This window comes from Aquarana catesbeiana, linkage group LG13 (genome assembly GCF_042186555.1).
Source record: "Aquarana catesbeiana isolate 2022-GZ linkage group LG13, ASM4218655v1, whole genome shotgun sequence".
Lineage (NCBI taxonomy): Eukaryota > Metazoa > Chordata > Amphibia > Anura > Ranidae > Aquarana > Aquarana catesbeiana.
Window position 1 is genome coordinate 36,305,338 of NC_133336.1, and position 22,901 is coordinate 36,328,238.

General features: G+C 43.1%; 1 protein-coding gene across 2 annotated transcripts in view; it reads right to left on the reverse strand.

The window, feature by feature from the left end:
- MDGA2 (MAM domain containing glycosylphosphatidylinositol anchor 2) overlaps window positions 1–22,901 on the reverse strand; it is a 1,144,403-nt gene that overhangs the window by 162,545 nt on the left and 958,957 nt on the right. For both annotated transcript variants that reach the window (XM_073609471.1, XM_073609469.1), the window contains exon 9: window positions 7,899–8,168. In XM_073609471.1, the coding sequence (XP_073465572.1) occupies window positions 7,899–8,168 (270 nt within the window). The remainder of the gene's footprint in view (window positions 1–7,898; window positions 8,169–22,901) is intronic.

The window sequence follows — 22,901 nt, forward strand, 5'->3', positions numbered from 1 at the left end:
ATGAAAGAACGGCAAGGTGCGCCAAACTAAGCGTAGCAAGTTAAGTCAAACAAGGATTTATTAAAAGCATCAGCCATGTTACGGCAGGGAAGATGGATTAGCCGGCCAGGACTCGCGGCATGGAAACCAGCATGGAACACACTCTGAGCCGTATCGGAAATGACGTCAGGACCTTCAGAGATGTGATGAAAAAGCGGAAGCTTTGAAACGCGTCATCTTACACGTCTTGACGTCACGTCCGGTACGGCTCTGAGTGTGTTCCACGCAGGGTCCTGGACGGCTAATCCATCTTCCCTGCCGGAACATCGCCGACCCAGCTGTGACACATCCCAGGGCTTCCCTGAGCGACCACGGACTCCTCTCATTGATTTTTATACTACGTGAGTAGCCATTTGGCTGATGCTTTGAATAAATCCCCATTTGACTTAACTTGCTACACTTAGTTTGGCGCATCTTGCTGCTCCTTCTATATTGTTGCATTGCATGAGAGCAGTGGAAGTATTTTTCAGAACTGGGAGTTCTACATGCAATGTTTGTCCAATTATTGTCCATTGTTTGGACTACAGATGCTCACATTGATCCCCTAACGATGTTAACCCAAACCCCCATGAAATTTAATGGCACCCCAGTCTTGTTCCGTAGGGTTCAATATTGAGTTGGCCCACCCTTTGCAGCTATAACAGCTTCAACTCTTCTGGGAAGGCTGTTCACAAGGTTTAGGAGTGTCTATGGCAATGTTTGACCATTCTTCCAGAAGCACATTTTTTTAATAAAAACTTTTAATTTTATAAGTCTGCATTAACAAAATTGATAATATCACATTTCATCATTTTCCAAGTCAATTGTTTCCTCATACTGATCAATGCAAACCAAAAAAAGAAAAAACAATACACAATATATTTCCACCCTAAAAAAAAATAACAAAAAAAATTCAAAAATAGTAGAGTCAGCTAAATACCCTGGCTGCAGCGCCCTCCTCCCCTGTTTTTCTAATACCCATCAATCAATGTCCTCTTCTATCTATGCCCCTCTTATACATTATTCATTTCCACTAAGAGTTAATGGTGAATTCAAGCATCTATCCCAGATTCTATAATATTTCTGAGTTGTTCCTCTATGCTCGTTTGTTAATTTCTCATATGGAAGTATTTGGTTTTACCGCTTTAAGCCATTGATCCCTTGAGGGGGGCATTTGTTGCATCCACCTAAGCACAATTTCCTTGCGTGCCATGAATAGGGTTTCCTGTAGGCAGGTCTTGGTATATCCAGTCCACTTCTGGTTCTCAACCAGTCCTAGCAGGCAAACGTCTAAAGTAAATGTAATGCGGTCTCCCAGCACTTTTGATAATATATCCAAGACCTGTCTCCAGTATCTACTAATGCCGGGGAAAGACCACATTAAATGCACAAAATCAGCCCCTGGTTGATAACACCTCACACAGTCCGCGAATGCCGTCCCATTAAATTTAATTTACGTGGTGCAAGATAGGCTCGATGTACTATATACAGCTGTATCAATCTGTTATTACTTGCAGGTGATACTCCCAAAAGTGATTTACACACCTCGTTCCATATTTCATCTGTCATAGATGTACAGATCATTTGCCATTTCCTTTTAATCTGTAAAGGAGCATCCTGTATCTTGGCCTGCATTAAATATGTATATAGTTTAGATACTAATCCCTTTGGTCTCTGAGTTCTTAATATTCCAATAAGAGGGAATTTTGATACATTAACCACTTTAGGACCGAGCCTCTTTCTGAGATTTGTTGTTTACAAGTTAAAAACAGTTTTTTTTGCTAGAAAATTACTTAGAACCCCCAAACTTTATACATTTTTTTTCTAACACCCTAGAGAATAAAATGGCGGTCGTTGCAATACTTTCTGTCACACCGTATTTGCGCAGTGGTCTTACAAGTGCACTTTTTTTGGAAAAAATAAAATTTTTTGAATTAAAAAATAAGACAACAGTAAAGTTAGCCCAATTTTTTTATATTGTGAAAGATAATGTTACGCCGAGTAAATTAATACCCAACATGTGACGCTTTAAAATTGCGCCGCTTGTGGAATGGCGACAAACTTTTACCCTTAAAAATCTCCATAGGCGACATTTAAAAAATTCTACAGGTTGCATGTTTTGAGTTATAGAGGAGGTCTATGGCTAGAATTATTGATCTCGCTCTACCGATCGTGGAGATACCACACATGTATGGTTTGAACACCGTTTTCATATGCGGGCGCTACTTACGTATGCGTTCGCTTCTGCATGTGAGCTCAGCAGGACGGGGCGTGTTTAAAAAAATGTTTTTGTTTTTTGTTTTTACACTGTTCTTTAAAAAAAAAAAAAAAAAAAGTGTCACTTTTATTCCTATTACAAGGAATGTAAACATCCCTTGTACAAAGCAAGGTCCATAAAGACATGAATGAGCGAGTTTGGGGTGGAGGAACTTGACTGGCCTGCACAGAGTCCTGACCTCAACCCAATAGAACAACTTTGGGATGAATTAGAGCGAAGACTGCGAGACAGGCCTTCTGGTCCAACATCAGTGCCTGACCTCACAAATGCGCTTCTGGAAGAATGGTCGAACATTCCCATAGACACACTCCTAAACCTTGTGGACAGCCTTCCCAGAAGAGCTGAAGCTGTTATAGCTGCAAAGGGTGGGCCACCTCAATATTGAACCCTACGGACTAAGACTGGGATACCATGTTCACGGGCAAGTAAAGGCAGGCGTCCCAATACTTTTGGTATTATTATGTATATACCATAGATTGTAGATGTTATAACTTTCACACAAGCCAAATAATATACAGTTATTGGGATTTTTTTAACCAAAGGCATGTAACAGAATACATTTTGACCGCAATTTACGAATAAATTAGCTTTTTGAATTTTTTTATTTCAAAATGTTTTATAACAGAAAGCTTTTAGGTTATACAATAAAAAAAATGAAAAAAAAAAAACAATAGTGATCAAATACCTCCAAAAGAAAGCTCTATTTGCATGAAACAAATGCTAAAAATTGAATTTGGGTACAGTGTGACATGACCGCGCAATTGCCAGTTAAAGTAGTGCAGTGCTGTATAGCAAAAAAATGGCCTGGTCATGAAGGGGGTAACACCTTCTGGAGGTCAAGTGGTTAAGGTGCTATGTAAATCAACAATTATATTATTAAACTTTATTATATTAATAAAACAGTAATATACAAATGTTAAACCTTCAAATTGGTATTAAAACAAAAATGTCAGGTTCGTCATTTGCCATTTAATAAATATACCTCTCTGTGACTTTAAACCTGGTCATAGACATTAAGGATGAGCCGGACACCCCCCCCAGTTTGGTTCGCACCAGAACTTGCAATTAGGCAAAAAATTCAGATGAACAAACGAACACCATTAAAGTCTATGGGACACGAACATGAAAAATCAAAAGTGCTCATTTTAAAAGCTTATATGCAAGTTATTGCCATAAAAATTGTTTGGGGACCTGGATTTTCAGGGGGACCCCTACACCATTTTTTTTTACATTTTGGCGCAGGGTTCCCCTTAAAATCCATACCAGACCTGAAGGGTCTGGTATGGATTTTGGGGGGGACCCCTACTCCATTTTTTTTTTAATTTGGTGCAGTGTTCCCCTTAATATTTATACCAGACCTGGAGGAGCTAGTATGGATTTTGGGGGGACCCCTACTCAATTTCTTTTTAATTTTTGGTTCGGGGTTCCTCTAAATATTCATACCAGACCCAAATGGCCTGGTAATGGACTGGGGGGGGGGAACCCATGCCGTTTTTTTTTCTTTTTTTTTCAAATATAACTTTATTAAAGTTTTTTAAGAAATGAACAGGGTTTGTAAAAGGAAAGGAAAGAATGGACATTTACAGTATCTCACATTTGTAAGGAGGACGCAGCCTTCCAAATATATGTAGTAGTAAATTGGTATATATAGTACATTGTCATTTTCGTAGTCTGTAGTTTCCTTTAAAGATGTTTCTTGCTGTCTTAATGATGTAGGTAGTTGTAGTATAGGTAGAGCTTACCGGCTTCATATATTTCTGTAAGATCGTCCTCCATTTTCTATAACATTTATAGAGTATATTAGGCACAAGAATACCCAAAGAGAGAGAAGAAAAAGTATAGATAGATCAGGTAAAGTGAGTAGAGAAAGAGAAAAGAGGGAGGGGTTCTAGGGTTGGCAATTGGGTAGGGGTGTACCTGCGTCAATTTTTACGTTAGCAAGTATGTGTCCTTTTAAGTACATTTCAGCGTTTATGTATTAAAAAGGGATTTGCCTTCTTCTGAGTATTTGAATAAATTCCAATGAGTCCAGGTTTTCTTGTATGTCTCATGTCTGTCTGTCACAGTCATTATCAAGTCCTCCATCTTGTTTATGTCTTCAACTTTTTTTAACCATAGCGCTATGGTTGGTGGATTCTGCTGCTTCCAGTGTAAGGGAATGCATGACTTTGCTGCATTCACTAGGTGTCGTAGTATGGACTTTTTGTAGGTTTTAATCGATATGGTTGAAACGTGTAGCAAAAAAAATGCTGGATCATCTGGTATATGCCGTTTTTTTTTTTCAATGAGTTTTATCAATATTGCCGAGACCGGACAATTCATTATAGCAGCGTTCAGTTTTAAATGACTTTTTCCTTTAGAAATGTAATTTTGCTGTGGTACTGTTCTAAACACGGGAAAACTGTGCCACAGTTGCTGTGCACATAGTATAGACACCCCCCCCCCCAGGCATGATATTTAAAGGAATATTTAATTTTTATTGTTTCACTTTAAACATTAAAAAAATCACTGGTCCCGTTTTTTTTTTTTAAATTTTGCATTGATACATGTCCCCTGGGGCAGGACCCAGGTCCCCAAACACTTTTTATGACAATAACTTGCATATAAGGCTTTAAAATTAGCACTTTTGTTTTTTTCATGTTAATGTCCCATAGACTTTAACGGTGTTCCGTGGCTTTCGAATTTGCCAGGAACACCGCATAATGTTCGCTGTACGCCGAATGTCCAAACAACCACAGTTCGGCCTGAACTTATGCTCGGGCCGAACAGTTCGCCCATCCCTAATAGACACAGGCAAGTTGATGGAGGAATGCACCCTGCGCGAACATCGCATTCTGACAACAGGACACGCCACTGTCTGAATACACTAATTAATGACTGCAGCCAATTGGCTGCAGCCGTTGATAGACAGAAGTTCACCAGCATGTCCCTTGGATGAACTTCTGTTAATCACAGATGGCCACACACTGATCAAATTTTGTCTGGTCCCTGCTGAACTGGACAAACATTGATCCATCTAAGGCCAGCTTCACATATTAAAACTATAACCTTGCACATCAATCTGTAATGTCTGCAAAAGTGTTCTGTTCTTACAGCCACCAATCAGATGACATCTTTCAGACTCTAGCTGTCATTCTGAAATGGCAGGTTTTAATTGGCAGCTGTAAGAAAGTAATGACAGTTTTCAGTATGGACACTGATCCATGAGACCTCGGGTCTTTAACACTAATCACCTACTGCCATCTCCAATTGATCATTTCCTGCATCTGTTTCTGCCTGATCAATAACAGGTGAAATAAAACTGCATCACATCTTATCCCAGCCTCATTTTTTGTGACCCACTTCAGTGGTTTACCTATAAACATAGCGGTACCAGGCCAGAATTTAGTTGGTCATCCAGTTTTCCTCTTGCTTGTAAATGCTGCTGCATTGACTGCCAAATGTGCACAAAATACAACTAAAAGCTCTAACCTGCAAAACTCCCAACAAGGCTGCTCTGTCATACATCTTCATGCTGATTTCCAGTAATTCTCTCAAGCACAGCTCACTTTTCGGCAAATTACCTATTCACCATCGAGCTGCCTCTTCACACTATCACCTTCAAGACCCCTCATGTGCCTCTTCTCTAGAGTTACCTCTCTTGCCATTTGGCACTCTCAACCTTTCAAATGCACTTAGAATTCACTTCTTCCGACAAGCGTATTACCTGGCCTACCTGCTTCACTATTGCACTAGGCACATTCAGTGATTTATATTTCATAGTTTATTAATTTATGTAAAGAGGAACAACATATGAAGGTTTCTTCTCCCATGCAGTACATGGGTTAATTGCTTATTTTGTCTAGGAGCGCACCGAAAGGCTATACTTACCCGATCCTTTGTCCATGAGTACACGTGCAAATGCTTAGTATTGGAACTGGTACTGGTATCGGTACAACCCTATTATTCACTTTACCTGTTAGTGGTCATAATGTTTTAACTGAGCTGTGTAAATCAAGAATAGTAATGCCTCATAAGTAATAAATCAAACTATTCCACACTGATGTATGTACGACACTTTATGAGTTGTGGGCATCACTGTTAGATCAACGCATGACTATTCAATTTGCAAGGGAATTTGCCCCACAGATTAGTGAATGTGGTGGAAATTCACTTTACAAAGAATACCCAATCATGGGAAAGAAAAAAAATAATCAGAATTTTTATTTGCACATGGTTGGAAGAATATTTTATCATTGCAGGAGTATTGTATATTCTGGATCCTAAAAACAAAAAAACAATACTGTGCTTGTGTAATAATTGAAAATCAATTGAATGAAATAAAATAAAATAAAGTAGCAACAATGAAATGTGAGATATAACACAACAAAATAATTGAAGAAAGAAAAAAGTTGCGCTAATTATGTATTAAGAAGTGAACATAGTCCAACAAGTGAGCTGAATGATCCAATCTGATCAACAATGAGTGATGCGATTCATAACAAGTGGTATCCAGTGATATCCTCCACCAAGTGACGTCACCAACATTTAGTCAAGATGTACTCTTACCCACATGGTGAACCTTCTAATTATGGAAGGTTAAACTCGCTTAGGATATATCTGTTGATATGGCGTCCAAAAGGGTATAATGCAGGCAGTACACGTCTCTCCAGCCATTCCTTCCGCTCTGGGATTGAACGATCATTGCAGCCCAGCAGTACTCAAAAAAAAAAGAATAAACAAGGAGCCCTCAATAGTGTAAAACCTTTGTGGAGAGGTGTGCAGAGAGTATTGGAAGTATTCACCAATGTCAAAGCTTCAAGACCTCAAAGGTTATACCTCAAAGGTTTTACACTATCGGAGGTCCCTTGTTTCTTCTTTTTTTTTTTTTTTTTGGGGGGGGGGGGGGCGTAGACTGCCTGCATTATACCCTTTTGGATGCCATATAAACAGATAAATCCTAAGCGAGTTTGACCTTCCATAATTAGAGGGTCCACCATGTGCGTAAGAGTCAGGGCTTTTTTTCCTCAAACAATAGGTGCTGGAACTCAAGCACGACCCCCCCCCCCAAAACCCCATCAAATAGTGGGTGTGGTCATATTTCACAAACAGTAGAAGTGTCTTAATGGGGCATTAAATACCAGGATTGCATTACATACAGAGTGCAGAGCTGTCACTTGTAAACACAGAAACCAGACTTCTGTGTTTACAAGTGATTGTGGTGAGCAGGCACCAAAGGGTCTGAGCCAGAGGTGGTGGAACTGAGTTCCACCAAGTTCCCCCTGAAAAAAAGCCCTTGTAAGAGTACATCTTGACTAAACGTTGGCGACGTCACTTGGTGGAGGAGATCACTGGCTGGATACCACTTGTTATGAATCGCATCACTCATTGTTGATTGGATTGAATATTCTGGATCCTACATGTTTGATGTTCAGAGTAGCCACAATATTGTAAATAGGCAACTCCTGGGAAGAAGAGGAGGTTGCTTACATCAAACCACACACATGCAAGCTGCAAATGGACCAATGCTATCTGGTCAGTTAGTGCTCAGATCCCTGCCAGCTCCCCTTATGATAGTAATGGAGTCCAGACAAGCTGGAAAACGTTATCTGTGAATTCCTACCTGTTACAAGGAAACTGCATCGTCCTGATCCAGCTTCATTCATTATACTACAGTTGTATATGCCATAATGCTCCTTGGCGTGAATAGTGATGGTCAGCTCTGTGTAATCTTGAGAGTCAAACTGTCCTTTATCTAGGAGCTTGTTCCCCAGTCTCCATTCATACGTGAGAACTTTGTTTGGATACGCCCGCAAGACCCTGCAGCTCATGGTGACGCTGGCCCCAAGGCCTTTCCTTATTTCTTGAAAGGTGGGTTCTACAGCAGGTGGGTCTGGAAAATAAAAATAAAAGACATGTTAGAAGATCTGTCTGTGATGTCATACATTTCCAAAGAAATAATGAATTATATGAAACTGAAGATATTCTTGTGATCCCAGCTATTTAAACCATTCTGCAGGAGGAGTATCTGTTCTAGGCGGACTGCTGACCAATAACCCATAGGCATAGAAGCTGAAATTCAGCAGTGACCTCTTGGACTTGGCAAAAGTCTTTTTCTTTTTTTGTAGCACGGCATTAAAAACAAAGCACAGAACATATAGCAACCAGTCACAATCCATCAAGTTACTGATTAAGTAATGTGAGCTCTGACGGGTTGTTCTGTATACTCCTTCCCTAGAACTTGCTTCTTGCACTGTTTATTGATCCAAGGCATTACATTTTTCATTTTTGCATTAGTTAGCATTCGTTTCTACCTATAAATACACCATGAAACGGTTCCACTTTGTCTCTCTTAAACAGCGCCATATAGAGTACTTAAGGCATTCACATTACTCCCTGCTCCTGTGGTTCTCACAATTTAAAATCATTACCACAATCAAAGAGAGACACACACTTACACATTCTGGATCTCGTGTATAAAAATGGTTCTAGGGACAAATGTTCTGGCTGGCCATAGCAGCCAGTTAGTTACCAGATGTCATCTGTACAACCCAAGCCTAAAATTGAATTATAGAATCTGGATGTTATCCAACTTTTCATACACTTTTCTGAAGTTCTCTAATTTTTGGTAAGGGGGCCGTCTAAAGCAAACCTAGACTAAAGCCAGCCATTCTAAATTTGGCTAGAACCGGCCAAATTTAGATCCGGGTATGGCTATTCCTGTTGATTAGAAGTCGATCTATTGATTACCTTCTTATGAACTGGCTTGTCGGAAATGTTTTTTTTTTTTTTTATTCTTTATTTAGGTATGGTTACAAGCTTATACAATTACAAAAGAGATTTCCAAGCTGAAACTTACAAACCAGCCAGCGACCAACCAAATCGACCTGTCTAACAGTTTGCGTTAAGAACAGGGGTTTAGTCTGCACACCACCTGTTCTTAACGCATACTGTAATGCCCTGTACACACGATAGGATTTTCCGACGGAAAATGTTCGATGGGAGCTTGTTGTCTAGAAGACATACCAATTTTTTGGCCTTGTTGTTGATGTAAGTTCTCAAGGGGTGCTGGAATTCATTTGAACAGAGGGGGGGTTTATGGAAGCATGGAGATTATCACAGTTATGCCGCGTACGCACGGTCGGATTTTCCAACGGAAAATGTTCGATGGGAGCGTGTTGTCGGAAATTCCGACCATGTCTAGGCTCCATCGGACATTTTCCATCGGAATTCCCGACAAACAAAATTTGAGATCTGGATCTCAAATTTTCCGACAACAAAATCCGTTGTCAGAAATTCTGATCGTGTGTGCACGATTCTGACGCACAAAGTTCCACGCATGCTTGGAATCAAGCAGAAGAGCCGCACTGGCTATTGAACTTCATTTTTCTCAGCTCTTCGTAAGTGTTGTACGTCACCTCGTTCTTGACGTTCAGAATTTCCGACAAGATTTGTGTGACCGTGTGAAGGCAAGACAAGTTTGAGCCAACATCCGTCGGAAACACAAAACATGGATTTTGTTGACGGAAAATCCTATCGTGTGTACACGGCATTAGACGGGTCAATTTGGTTGGTTGCTGGCTGGTTGGTAAATTTTGGCTTGGAAATCTCTTTGTATTTGTTTGACATACGTCACCCTTTCAGAGCTCCTTGCTACAAAGACCAAGTATAGGTGGGGGCAGTGGCCACTTGTTTGTACTTTAATTATATTGGTCAGGCAACACATTAACATCTTTGCTGCCATAGTGCTATGTGCTGGGTGTTCAATGTGCCCCTGAACCTTTAAGGAAGGATGGGCTCCTTCCAGGCTCACCTGCCCTCTGCCTATCCATTAAAATGCATGTGCTTCCATTGTGGAGACTCTCAAAAGTTTGAGTCAGGGACTGCAAAAAAGCGGGTGCCTTGACGGGACCTGTAGCTTACGCATGTAAGGTCAATTTGGTTGGACGCTGGCTGGTTGGTAAGTTGAGCTTGGAAATCTCTTTGTATTTGCTTGACATACGTTGCCCTTCCAGTGCTCCTTGCTGCATAGACCAGTTATAGATGGGGGCAGTGGCCATTTGTTTGTACTATGGTTACAAGTTTGTATAATATAACCAATTAACCATAGAAATTTGAACAAACTGTAGATTTGTTACAGAAAAGAAATGTGGTACAAAACAAGTTATAGTGAGAAAAGAACAAGACTTCCTCAGCTGTAAAAAGCCACGAAAGTATGAAATAATGGAAATGGGAAGATTAATTCAAACCCATGCAACCTGTTTTTTGTTACTCTTTTTCACTGTTTAAGGGAAGGGGAGTTTATGTTATACCTTCCTCCAAGAAAGCAAAAGCATTCCAAAAAAACAGATTTTCTTGTAGGTGTCATATTTGTTCTGCAGGGAGTGGATGAGATCCCCCTTATATACTCAACTTTGAGCAACCATAGGGGGGATGGAAGGGGGTTTGGGGTCCTTCCAGTGCCAGGACAAGTTCATCCAGCACAGTGCCTCCACCAAAATGTTTGAGCATTCTCTGTCAGAAAAAAACCTCTCCCTCCTCTGAAAAAAATTTGAGCACTAACCTTCACACTTACCCCCTAAGCATAAATTCCCTTTGCAAGCCCAAATTTCCCCCCCAAAATAATCCCCCCCCCCTTTTCCATTATAAATTTCCCCTCCCAGCTCAAATCCTCGCCTTCCTGAACTCCCCCTTCCCAGCACAATTCCTCTACCATTCAAATTTCCACTCTGAGCATAACTGCCCCCCCCCCCCCTCCAAATCCCCGCTCCCAGCACAAATCCCCCAAATCCCCTCTCCTAGCACAAATTATTCACCCCAAAGCCCCCTTCCTAATAGACATCTACTCTCCTAGTATGACCCCCCCAATCAGCCACCCCCCAAAAAAAATCCTCTGGGGCACCCATACCCTCCTGGTCACCCCTTGTCCCAGCTCTGGGTCCTTCCACTGTAGAGGTATACACAATTTGGCCATGTTCAGAAATAGACAGAGCATGGCTCTCCTGTATGTTTTAAAGGAAATAGAACAACGGTGAATCAAAAAAAAAAAAGGCTGGACAATCTGGCAAAGGGAAGTCTAAACATTTTTGAGAGCTGCTCCTAACCTTCATCCAGAAGGGTCTCAGTAGGGAGCAGGACCAGAATATATGTGGAATCAAACCCTTAGCCTTCCAACATCTCCAGCAATTGTTCAGGGATTTGGGAAACTGTTTTTGGAGTATCTTGTTGGAAAATTTAGCTTTGATCAGCGCAAGTATCAACGTGGCTGCAGTGCTGATCAATGTATTCTGATGGTGGAGGAGTCCCACTGTCAGAATACGACACAACAGGGAGGATTCTCGAATCCTTTTGGAATGTGTTGATGGGGGAATCGGTTCAATTTTTAAAATTCAGCCAGCTTGTTGAATGAAAAAAACTGAACCATGTATGGCCAGCTTTAGGCAACCTTATCCTTCTAAATATACACTATATTACCAAAAGTATTTAGACGCCTGCCTTATCACACACATGAACTTTTATGGCATCCCAGAGTTGCCCGTAGGGTTCAATATTGCGTTGGCCCACCCTTTGCAGCTATAACAGCTTCAGCTCTTCTAGGAAGGCTGTCCACAAGATTTAGGAGTGTGTCTATGGGAATGTTTGACCATTCTTCCAGAAGCACATTTATGAGGTCAGGCCATGATGTTGGACGTGAAGGCCTGGCTTGCAGTCTCCACCCGAATTCATCCTAAAGGTGTTTTTTCAGGTTGAAGTCAGGACTCTGCAGGCCAGTCAAGTTCCTCCACCCCAAACTTGGTCATCCATGTCTTTATGGACCTTGCTTTGTGCACTGGTCCAAATCATTTGGAGGAGGGGGGATTATGGTGTGGGGTTGTTTTTCAGGGGTTGGGCTTAGACCCTTAGTTCCAGTGAAGGGAAATCTTAAGGCTTCAGCATACCAAGACATTTTGGACAATCTCATGCTCCCAACTTTATGGGAACAGTTTGGGGATGGCCCCTTCCTGTTCCAACATGACTGCACACCAGTGCACAAAGCAAGGTCCATAAAGACACGGATGAGTGAGTTTGGGGTGGATATGAGAAGTCCATGCTAAAATAAGATGCTGAACATATTGAAATAAACTGGACAGCTGCTACCAAGAATATTTTTTATTAATATCTTTGTCTGCTGCAAAGAATATTTTTGATACACTGTAATCAATCTGTGTGACACAGCGCTCAGTGCTATAAATATACAGCACCTAATGTGAAAATATCAAAAATCCATACTAAAAATAAAGTGCTTTTGGTGCTAAATCAATGACTAACTGCTATAAAAATAACAAAATAACCAAATGGCAATGTAAACCTATCACACAGCGATTTGCGCTATAAATATTACTAATGCACAGATGGCAATTAATAAAAATAAATATCACTAAGACTAGTGCCAATAGAATAAAACTATGTGCAGGCAGATTGCATATAATGGGCAGACAAGTATGTGCAAATCCAGACATCTAAGATACTTCGCTTCTCCTCCTCACAGTGCGAAAGTTCACATAAGGGGAAAAAAAGCATTAAAGTATCGCTAAAGGCAAAACCTTTTTTTTTAAATTTTTTTTTTATTTTTGGATAGAGTGGAGATGGATTAGAACACCTGTCAGTTTTTATTGCTGTTTGTGCCCCCCATTAGGAGATCCCCCCTCTCTATTTGTCATGTTTACCGTTATCATTGAAGGCTAATAGTAAAAGAAAATCCCAGATTTAGTATTAAAATCAGAACAGGAATAGAAGGAAATATTCCAATGGAGACACTGGCACTGCCTTCACTTCAGAGTGATTTCCTCTCACTTCCTGTGTTGGCTATGTGACAGGAAGTGAAGGGAAATCTCCCTTCTCTGACCAGCACTCAATAAATAAATAAATAAATAAATAAAAGGTTTGCCTTTAGTGACACTTTAAGGGGAAATTTGCAAAGGTGAAAAAAAGGCAGAAGGATGTTCTCTTGTTCCTTCCACGGGTATTATCCAAATCTACCACCACAGCTATCTCTGAAGCCTGTGATAAAGAAGACCAGGGTTAATAACAAGTTCTGTAAGGCCAGATTATTCATTTAACTAGTCAGCTACCCTCCAATGAGAGTGTTTTTAGTTGGCATAGTTGTGGTGGTGAATTTGGATATCATCTGTGGGAGAAACAAGAGAACGTCTTTATGCCTTGGGGTTATTCACAAGGCAAAACATTTGAAACATTGATATTAAAAAATATATAAAATACAAATTTCCCCCCTTTTTTTAAATAAATGATTACATTCCCTCTGTTCTAAACTGCATAAGAGTTGGGGGGGGGAGAGAGAGTAGAAGCAGCAACACACTGAGCTTTCCAGTGAAAGGCTGTGCAGAGGAGGCGTGTCAAGACAAGTCTGATCATTGGAGAAGAGCAGGCTGAGTTCCCAGCATAGCTAGAGAACTGACCACACTGTGCTCTCTTGCTTAGTGTGGTCAGTTTTTAATAGGAAAGCAGAGGGACTGGCAGGAACACCAAGGGGATTTCACACATGTGAAGCAAAACACCTTTGTGAACTTTCCCACTGTGTGTAGGGGAGAATAATATAATTGTATATCTGGGTTTGCATATACTTGACAACCTTATTCTACTAAGTGTGAATCAAGTCAGTTATGAATGACATAGCACTGACTATAAACACTGCGGGTGCTTATTTGCGGCCAATTATATGCCAGTTTTTCATACTTTCAACCCTGTAAGGCTTGACAAATGGAGAGTGCCAAAGCTTTGTCCTACTTGTGAAAGTGCTCTACCGATTCTAATCAGGAGTTACATACTATGGATACATTTCTTACTGATTGCTTTGTCAGATTACACTGTGTTAGTGAATCTCTGTTAGAGAAAGCCAAACATTAGATTTTAAAGAGATTTTTAAAGAGTTGTAAAGTCTCGAGATTTTTCACCTTAATGTATTAAGGTGAAAAACCTTCTGTGGTGCAGCTGCCCCCCAGAGCCCCCCTTTTTACTTACCTGAACCCGATCTTTCCAGCGACGAGAACAAGCCCAGCAGCTCCAGCCGCTGTTGCGGGTCCCCACTGGATAGATTGATATCAGCAGGAGACATTGGCTCCTGCTGTTTCAATCAAATCTAGTTAAATGGGAGCCAGAGGGGGGGGGGGGGGAGTCCTGTTGTCTGTGTCATTGGCCGCAGCAGCAGGATTTGGGAGCATGCCCGTATGAGTGCCCCCATGGAATGCAGCTATCCGTGGGGGCACTCCATGTGGAGGAGGAGCCAGGAGCGCCACCGGAGGACCCCAGAAAAAGGAGGATCGGGGCCGCTCTGTGCAAAACCTTTGCACAGAGTAGGTAAGTTTGATATAAACAAAAAACGTTAAAATCACTTTAAAGGGGGGCGTGACCGGAAGCCGACCTAGATGGACGATTGAATCGTCTGCTCTCTCTAAGCCCGCAGCTAAAGGCTCATTTGGGGACGCTACACTACAGCTACATGGGCAGATCTAAGGCCCCCCGATCCGCTAAAGCCCGGGGATCATCACAGCCACCACCCGGCTCGTCGTCGGACCTCCGGTCCTTCTTTCCGCAGACAGACGGTCCGTCTGGCGGCACAGACAACATGGCGCCGGAGGCCTCGGCGGCCCGCCCCAGGCTCTCCCCGCAGCTCTCCCAGCCGGACCTGAACTCACACCGAGTTCCGGAAAGCACACCGCCGGCCCTGCAACGCACCACAGGCATCCCCTCTCCTTTGGGAACGGTGAGTTTGTTCTACTCTGTCCATCCCGGGACCTCGCCACGTGACTCTCCAGCTGCCATATTTGGCCGCCCTCCCTCCCTCTACACTCAATGCTCGGAGGCCTTCCCGCGCCTGCTGCGGACAGCCTCAGATCCCTGCTTGCCGGGAGAGGCTCCGGGATCCCCATCATCCTCTGATGTGTCAGCGGACTTTCCAGCCCTGCCGGGCCCGAGATTCCCAGCCTCCAATACCCCACCTGGACCTGATGATCCTGCAGCGGCCTTTAGAACCCTCATACCTGGCTCACCCCCACCTAAAGCGCAGAGACTTTCATTCTCTCAAGCACTGAACACCCCTAAGGAGCAGGCCGTACACCCTGCCAGCTCAGGCCGAAAAGATACAATATCTGCCCCCCAATGTTATGCTCTTGAAGAGGAGGAGGCTCCCACATGTACCCAGGGTCAACCCTGGGGAAACATATGGACTGCATCCCCAAAATCCATACCTGCCATGCGTAATGAAGTTGCGCTGCAGTTACATCAACAGCAACCATCTCACCAACGACCACTGCAGCAATATCTGCCACCAGCCCCACATCATCCACTTCCTAATAAGTGGTACTCCTATCTACAGGCGATGCCCACCAAAGATGACTTTAAACAGTTGATCGCAGATGTGAAATCTACCTGTCGCTCAGAAATACAGATACTACAAACGGGCCTTAAACACCTGGCTGACAGGGTAGAAATGGCCGAAGAGGAAATTCAAGAGACTAAATTAGCAGTCCATAGGACTCAACTTCAAGGAGCAGACCACCGCACCCAACTAAGGGAGATGCAACGCCACCTTGAGGACTTGGATAATAGGGGGCGCAGAAATAATATTCGAGTGCGAGGAGTTCCGGAGACGGACGGTCCGGAGGACATTCACAACAAATTACAACATATATTTAACAATCTCCTTGGGGAGCCCCTAACCAATCGTATCGACATGGATAGAGCCCACCGGGCTCTCCGCCCCAAGAATCTCACCTCTAAACCAAGGGACATTATTTGCAGAATAAGCTCATACCCCTTAAAGGAGGACATTATGCGCCAATCTCGTTTGACGCGTAAAGTAACCTTCCAGGATGCACACCTGCAACTATTTCCAGATCTCTCCTGGATAACCCTACAGAAACGCAGACTCTTGCAACCTCTTCTACGTATCCTTCAAGAAGAAAGTATCCCCTACCGGTGGGGATTTCCCTTTACCCTTACAGCCAAGAACCAAGGCAGATCTGCTGTTCTACGCTATCCAGAAGATCTAACAAATTTCTGTGACGTTTTGGGGATTAGTCCCCCTCAACTCCCGGATTGGGACTTAGTAACTATCCCACCCCCACCGCCTACAGTATGGCAGAAGGTTCCCTCCTCTAATCGAACCCGGAAAGATGGTACCCCTCGCAAAAGTTCCAAATCCAGAAATGGCTGAAATGGACTCACAAATTTTTTCTTGGGTCCTTTACCTTATAGATGCTCAGCCATCCTACTAGGCTGATAGATCTGTCCTGGACATTTTGTTCACTTAGTCCCCAATTTTTTGCCTCAGTTTTTCTTCGCTAATTTTGCTTTTATTCTACTTTATGGGCATGTCTCCATTGAGGCTTGAGAGCGTAGGTGATTTTATGCTCACCAATCCCTCCCCTAATTAAGTGATGACTATCACAATAGTTTTGATAATATCTTGTTATATGACCAACCTAGGGCTCCCTTGCATCCGACTGACCTACTCTGCTGGAGCGGGGTTGGGCGGATCCTTGGGAAACCGTACTGACCTAGGTCCATCGACCTTTCAAGGTCAGCTGAAAACATTTTTTTGGTTCTGTTTTGTTTTGTCTAACACTAACCTTTGTTTCTTCTTTTTAGTCTCTTCTTTTTTCATTGTCTTTTCCCTGCTCCTGAGTGACTCTCTACATGGACCGCGGGATAGGTCCAGATCCCCCACTGGAGGTTTCCCGCTCCCAATCCCAGGATCCAAGGCCGTCGTCTTCAACCCAGGTAATATGAGCTCCCTCCCCTTCCCAACTAGAGACCATGGGCTAGGATATTTTCATTAAATGTCCATGGATTAAATTCCAATAAAAAGAGGCATCTGGCACTGAGGGAATTTAAACAATCTGACGCTGACATTATTTTTGTCCAGGAGACACACTTTGACAGGGGGGGCACCTTTGCTTTCGCATCCAAGCAATTCCCACACAGCTACCTTTCCTCAGGACTATATAAACAAGCAGGGGTGGCCATACTCATTAAGCAAGGATCCCCATTTGTATATGAGAGTCACTATGGCGACCCACAGGGTCACTATGTTATTGTTAGGGGTCGGTGGCAGTCCCGGGAGATCACCCTGTGCGCTCTGTATACACCTAATGTCAAACAACATAGATTTCTATCTAAAATGTTTGCACGCCTTTTTCGCTCGGAACATGGGATCTTGGTGGTGGGGGGAGACTACAATCTAATTCATTCCGCAACTGCCGACCGCCATGTGGTGGATCCCCGGGCACCATCAGCTCGAGCCCTCAGAGACTCGAAGCTCTTTCGCCAACTACTTAGAAAACATGCTCTTTTTGATGCCTGGAGGGCCCTCCACCCAGGGGATCGGCAGTACACTTTCTACTCAGCTCCCCATAAAACCCACACTAGGATCGACTACTTTTTTGTTAATAATTCTACTCTTAGAATAGTCTGTGAAGCCAGGGTGCTTCCGATCTCCTGGTCTGACCACGCCCCGATTACACTCACACTAGACGTAGAATCCCCCAACCCTAGGCCCTACAACTGGAGACTAAACACTTTTCTCCTTCAACATCCTCAGTCAACCACGGAATTAACCTCTTCCTTGAAACTTTATTTTAAAGAAAACAACACCCCTGGCATTTCTCCTGCTACGCTATGGGAAGCCCATAAGGCGGTCATCAGGGGTAAATGCATAACCCTATCATCGGCCATGAAAAAAGAAGCACTAGCCACAAAATACCGAACTGAGAAGGAACTACAGGTTCTAGAGACACAACTCCAAACATCCCCTACTGTACCCCTACTCAGGAAGGTTATTAGGCTTAGGGCGATCCTGAGGGACTTTGCACTGGGACAAGTGGAAAAAGCCCTGCTTCGGTTAAAGCAGGTGTATTACGATAGGGGAAACAAAGCACATTCCTTGCTGGCAAAAAAGCTGCGGGAGGACTCCCTTAACTCAACGCCCCACCAAATTAAGAATAAAAAAAGGTTGTTTGCTATCCCATCCCAAAGATATTGCACATGCTTTTGCAGACTTCTATACCGACCTCTATAACAATCCAGATATCCCAAAAAATCCCCCTGCCCCAGAGATCTCACTTAGATTACAACGTTATCTAGAACAAAGTGGTGTCCCCCGCCTACAAACTACAGACTTAGAGGCCCTAAACGCACCTATTACAGAGGAAGAAATAGAGCTTACGATCAAATCACTACCATCTCGTAAATCACCAGGTCCTGACGGCCTACCATACTATAAGACCTTCCTCCCTCTCCTACTCCCATATATGAGCAAACTTTTTAACACCTTTCTCCGGGACACTCCGGTCCCAGCCGACATGCAGAGATCATTTATTACCTTGATTCCCAAACCGAACAAAGACCCCGTATTATGTGCTAATTATCGACCCATTGCCCTTCTAAATTCCGACTTAAAAATTTTCACGAAACTACTTTCAATCCGCCTGAATGTAGTCCTCCCCTCTCTCATACATAAAGACCAGGTAGGTTTCGTACCGCTTAGACAAGCGGGGGATAACACGAGGAAAGTGGTTGACCTAGTGGATGTGGCGAACAGGGAGGATTCAGCGTCTTTGCTTCTTAGCCTGGACGCCGAAAAAGCCTTTGACTGTTTAGGTTGGCCCTTCTTGTTCGCCACCCTACAACATATAGGATTGAGGGGCCCCTTCTTGCTAGCGGCGCAGCACCTATACTCTAACCCCACTGCCCAGGTCAGAACTCCTTTTGCCTTCTCTGCCCCGTTCCCAATACACAACGGTACATGGCAGGGGTGCCCTCTTTCTCCCCTGCTGTTTGCGCTATGCGTGGAACCTTTAGCAGCCCACATCCGAGGTAATCCGGACATCCATGGGATATCAGTCTGAGGTAGGGAGTTTAAAATTTCATTGTTTGCTGATGATATCATTATGACCCTGACACAACATAGAATATCCCTCCCCAATCTACACGCCGAGCTGGATAAATATGGGGCCCTATCGGGCTATAAAATTAATGCGTCCAAATCAGAAGCCCTCCCAATAAACATCCCTGAATCAGAAATCATACACTTGCAGGCCAACTTTCCATATCACTGGAAAACTATATCTCTAAAATATCTGGGAATTTGCATTACTCCAACATTCGCAACTCTTTACCAGGAAAATCCCCCCCCCCCTATTTCATTGTATCAGAGCCATGCTCCTCAGATGGAAAAAACACCACCTCTCCCTCTTAGGGCTGATAGCGTCCATTAAAATGACGATCCTCCCGAAGCTACTCTATCTATTTCAAACATTACCCATTTCAGTTCCATACAAACACCTAAGAAAACTTCAAATAGATCTACTTAAATTTGTCTGGAATCATAAAAGGCACAGAATCTCCCAATCAGTCCTAATGGCAGCTAGGTCTGATGGTGGCCTCGCATTACCGAATCTAATTAAATATCACCAAGCCACTCAACTCAGAGCTATAATATCATGGTCCACCCAGTGGTCCTACAATAAGTGGACAGAAATTGAGAAGATCTGGCTGGCCCCGACCCACCCAAATAGCTTGCTGTGGTGTGCGGACGCGGAGGTGCCCCCTGAACGTCTATTAGGAGCTATGTCCCAACTCCATAAGATGTGGAAAGCACTGCGCTCCCCACATGGCCTCTCCTCTGAAAAATCGCTCTTAACCTCCTTTATTTGCAACCCTAAAGTGCCGGATAGCCTCACACACCAAATGTCCTACCCATGGTCCTCGCGGAACTTGTTCCACTTCGGCAACATAATAGACCCTAGAACACGTAGGCTGTTATCCTTCCCCGAACTCCAAACTAAATATGATATACCACGCCAAGCTTTCTATAGCTACCTACAGATCCGCCACTATGCCCTGACCATAGCGCCTGACCTGCGATTTTCCCCCTTAACCCCTTTTGAAAACTTGGTTATGGCAGGTTTGACTCAGAGGGGACTGATCTCTGATATCTACAAAATCCTAAATGCTTATTCAGTGGAGGCGCAAGGCAAACACCTCTACATGATTAAGTGGGAGAAAGCCCTTAAGGAGGAATTCTCCATGGAACAATGGTGGGCGATATGGTCTCAGGCAGCGAAAAGTTCAATTTGCACACTGTATAAAGAAAACGCATATAAAATAATTTTCTTCTGGTACATGACCCCAGACGTACTTCATGCTATTTTCCCAACTAGCTCAGATCGATGCTGGAGATGCTCGGGAGCCAGGGGTACCCTTCTTCATATTTACTGGGAGTGCCCTCAAATTGTCACCTTCTGGGAGAAAGTTCAGCAGTTACTGACCAATCTCTTGGGAAAACCACTTCCTATGACCCCTAAATTTTTTTTACTAGGCCTATCCCCGCTAAAGATTTCAAAAACCAATAAAAAACGAGTGCGCCATATTCTAACAGCCGCACAATGCCTCATAGCATTGAACTGGAAAAAGAACCCCCCCCCCCCCCCTACCCCTGAGGCATTGTATGCAAGGATTAAAGATGTGGAATTGATGGAGAAAATGACGGCCAGGATGCAGGACAGATTAGAAGCCCATGATAAGGTCTGGGAGTTGTGGCGCCTCCGGGAGGACTCTTTATAAACGGATCATTGACTCACTCAGGTGACTTTACTTCTCTTCTTTCCCTATTCTTTTTTATTTCTTCCTTTCTCTTGCTTTTACTACATAAGTTATTTTTGTCATCAGATATGAGAGGTTTACTCTTAATATGCGATGTTAAGAAGCAGTTGCAACCATGTTGGCTAAGCAACCATAACTCTCTTGCAATACATTAAGGAAAATACTACATATACAGTATTTGTTTGTTTAATACCATGTACCGCATTTTCCTACTACCCTTTCCCGTTGTATTCTATGCAATGTAAACTTTGGTAACAGAATAAAATAAAATGTTATTGGAAAAAAAAAAAAATCACTTTAAAGGACAGGTATAGCCAAAGCTTTTTTGGTCATACTTCTCTTGTGGGTCACAGGAGTGCACTTATTTCTGTTTTGTTGTGACTCACTGTCCTTTGACATGGCAGAGCCTCTACAGATTATGGAATGATACTAACAATATTGTCGGGATCCACCCCACTGCCTGACAGCTGGCTCTGACTTTTATCTGACGGTTGAGAACCAGAGTCAGCTGTGCCTGCCTCCTCCTCAGCCTGGCACTCCAGTTAGGGCTGGAGGGGCAGAGAGGAGAACAGTGACTGACAGTCACCACTCTCTGCTCAGAGCAGGCTGAGACCTGAGCAATCATGTGATCACTCAGTTCTCAGTCTTAGAGCCATTGTTGGAAAGATGCAGCATAGAGAATAAGTATTCATTTTTTTTTTTTTTATAAACCCCAAACTTCTTCGTATAGGTTTGCCATGGATCACGGGAGAAAAAGAGAAGCACCACAATACTACCACAAACAATGGGAGAATGTACCAACGTAAAGTGGAGTTCCACCCACTTTTACAACTCTTCAGCATCCCTCACTAAACTGCGCACTGTAAACGAATTGGATATCTTTACATTTTTTTTCTCAGCACCTACTGTATATCTGCTGTATTCATTTTTCACTTCCTCCTCCCTGGCCGTGGCCAATCGCATCATTTCATGTTTGCAAAGCCTTCTGGGAAGGGGCGGTAACTTCCTCTGACACTGCCGTTGCTATGAAAACCTGACCTGAAACCTATTACACTGCTTGTGCTACACTGAGCATGTGCGAGATCTGCAAGGATGAGATCCAGGAAGAAATACAGTCTGGCTTCAGATGCCCACACTTAAGATGGCCACGGCCTGCTGTAAGTTTATAAAATAACAAACTACTGCTATAAACTAACAAAAAAGACCTTAGTTTACAGACTAACTTTACTAGAATACATTAAGCTTGTGTGTTATAGGGGTATTTTTATTTAAAAAGTATAATTTTGGCCGGAACACCACTTTAATAAATATGCACTAAGAGGAATAAATATAGAATTAATAAAGCTACAGTTGGAGTAACTTTAATCCTAGATCACAGTGCTAAAAATGAACTAAAAACTTACTGTATGCCACTGTAACAGGTTGGGGTTTTCTAGCTCAGGAGTAGTGGCAAAACAATGAGTTTACTCTACGTCATAATTAGTTTTTAGGGCTTTCCTGCCCACTTTTATTAAAAAGAAGTTAAAGTTCACACAGGTATGTCTTCCCATGCAGGGGGTTCTCACCATCAGTACAAACAAAACAGGACATTAGGCCTCCTGGCACTCTTGGCAGCTTTACTGCTCCAATTGGTACCTCTTGGTCCTCCTGACCATTAGTACCTTTTGCTACTCCTGACCATCAAACACATCCCAGGTTTCATGCACTGATTCTGTACCTCAGCTCTGCTTCTTTCCTTCTTCCCAGCTGCTTTGTCCCTCATGAACTCTCCCTCAGGCTTAGGCCTTGGTCTGTCCTGGACAGTACGGTGCATAGGAGCACCTCTCACTTCTCTCTTCACACACCCATCCCCTTGGGAGGGTGGGGCTTTGAGCTCTAATCCTGGCTCTCATATAAAGCCAGCGCACACTTGTGCCATTACTGTGCCTGCTTCTTACAAAATCTGGCGTAAACCACCAAATTAAAC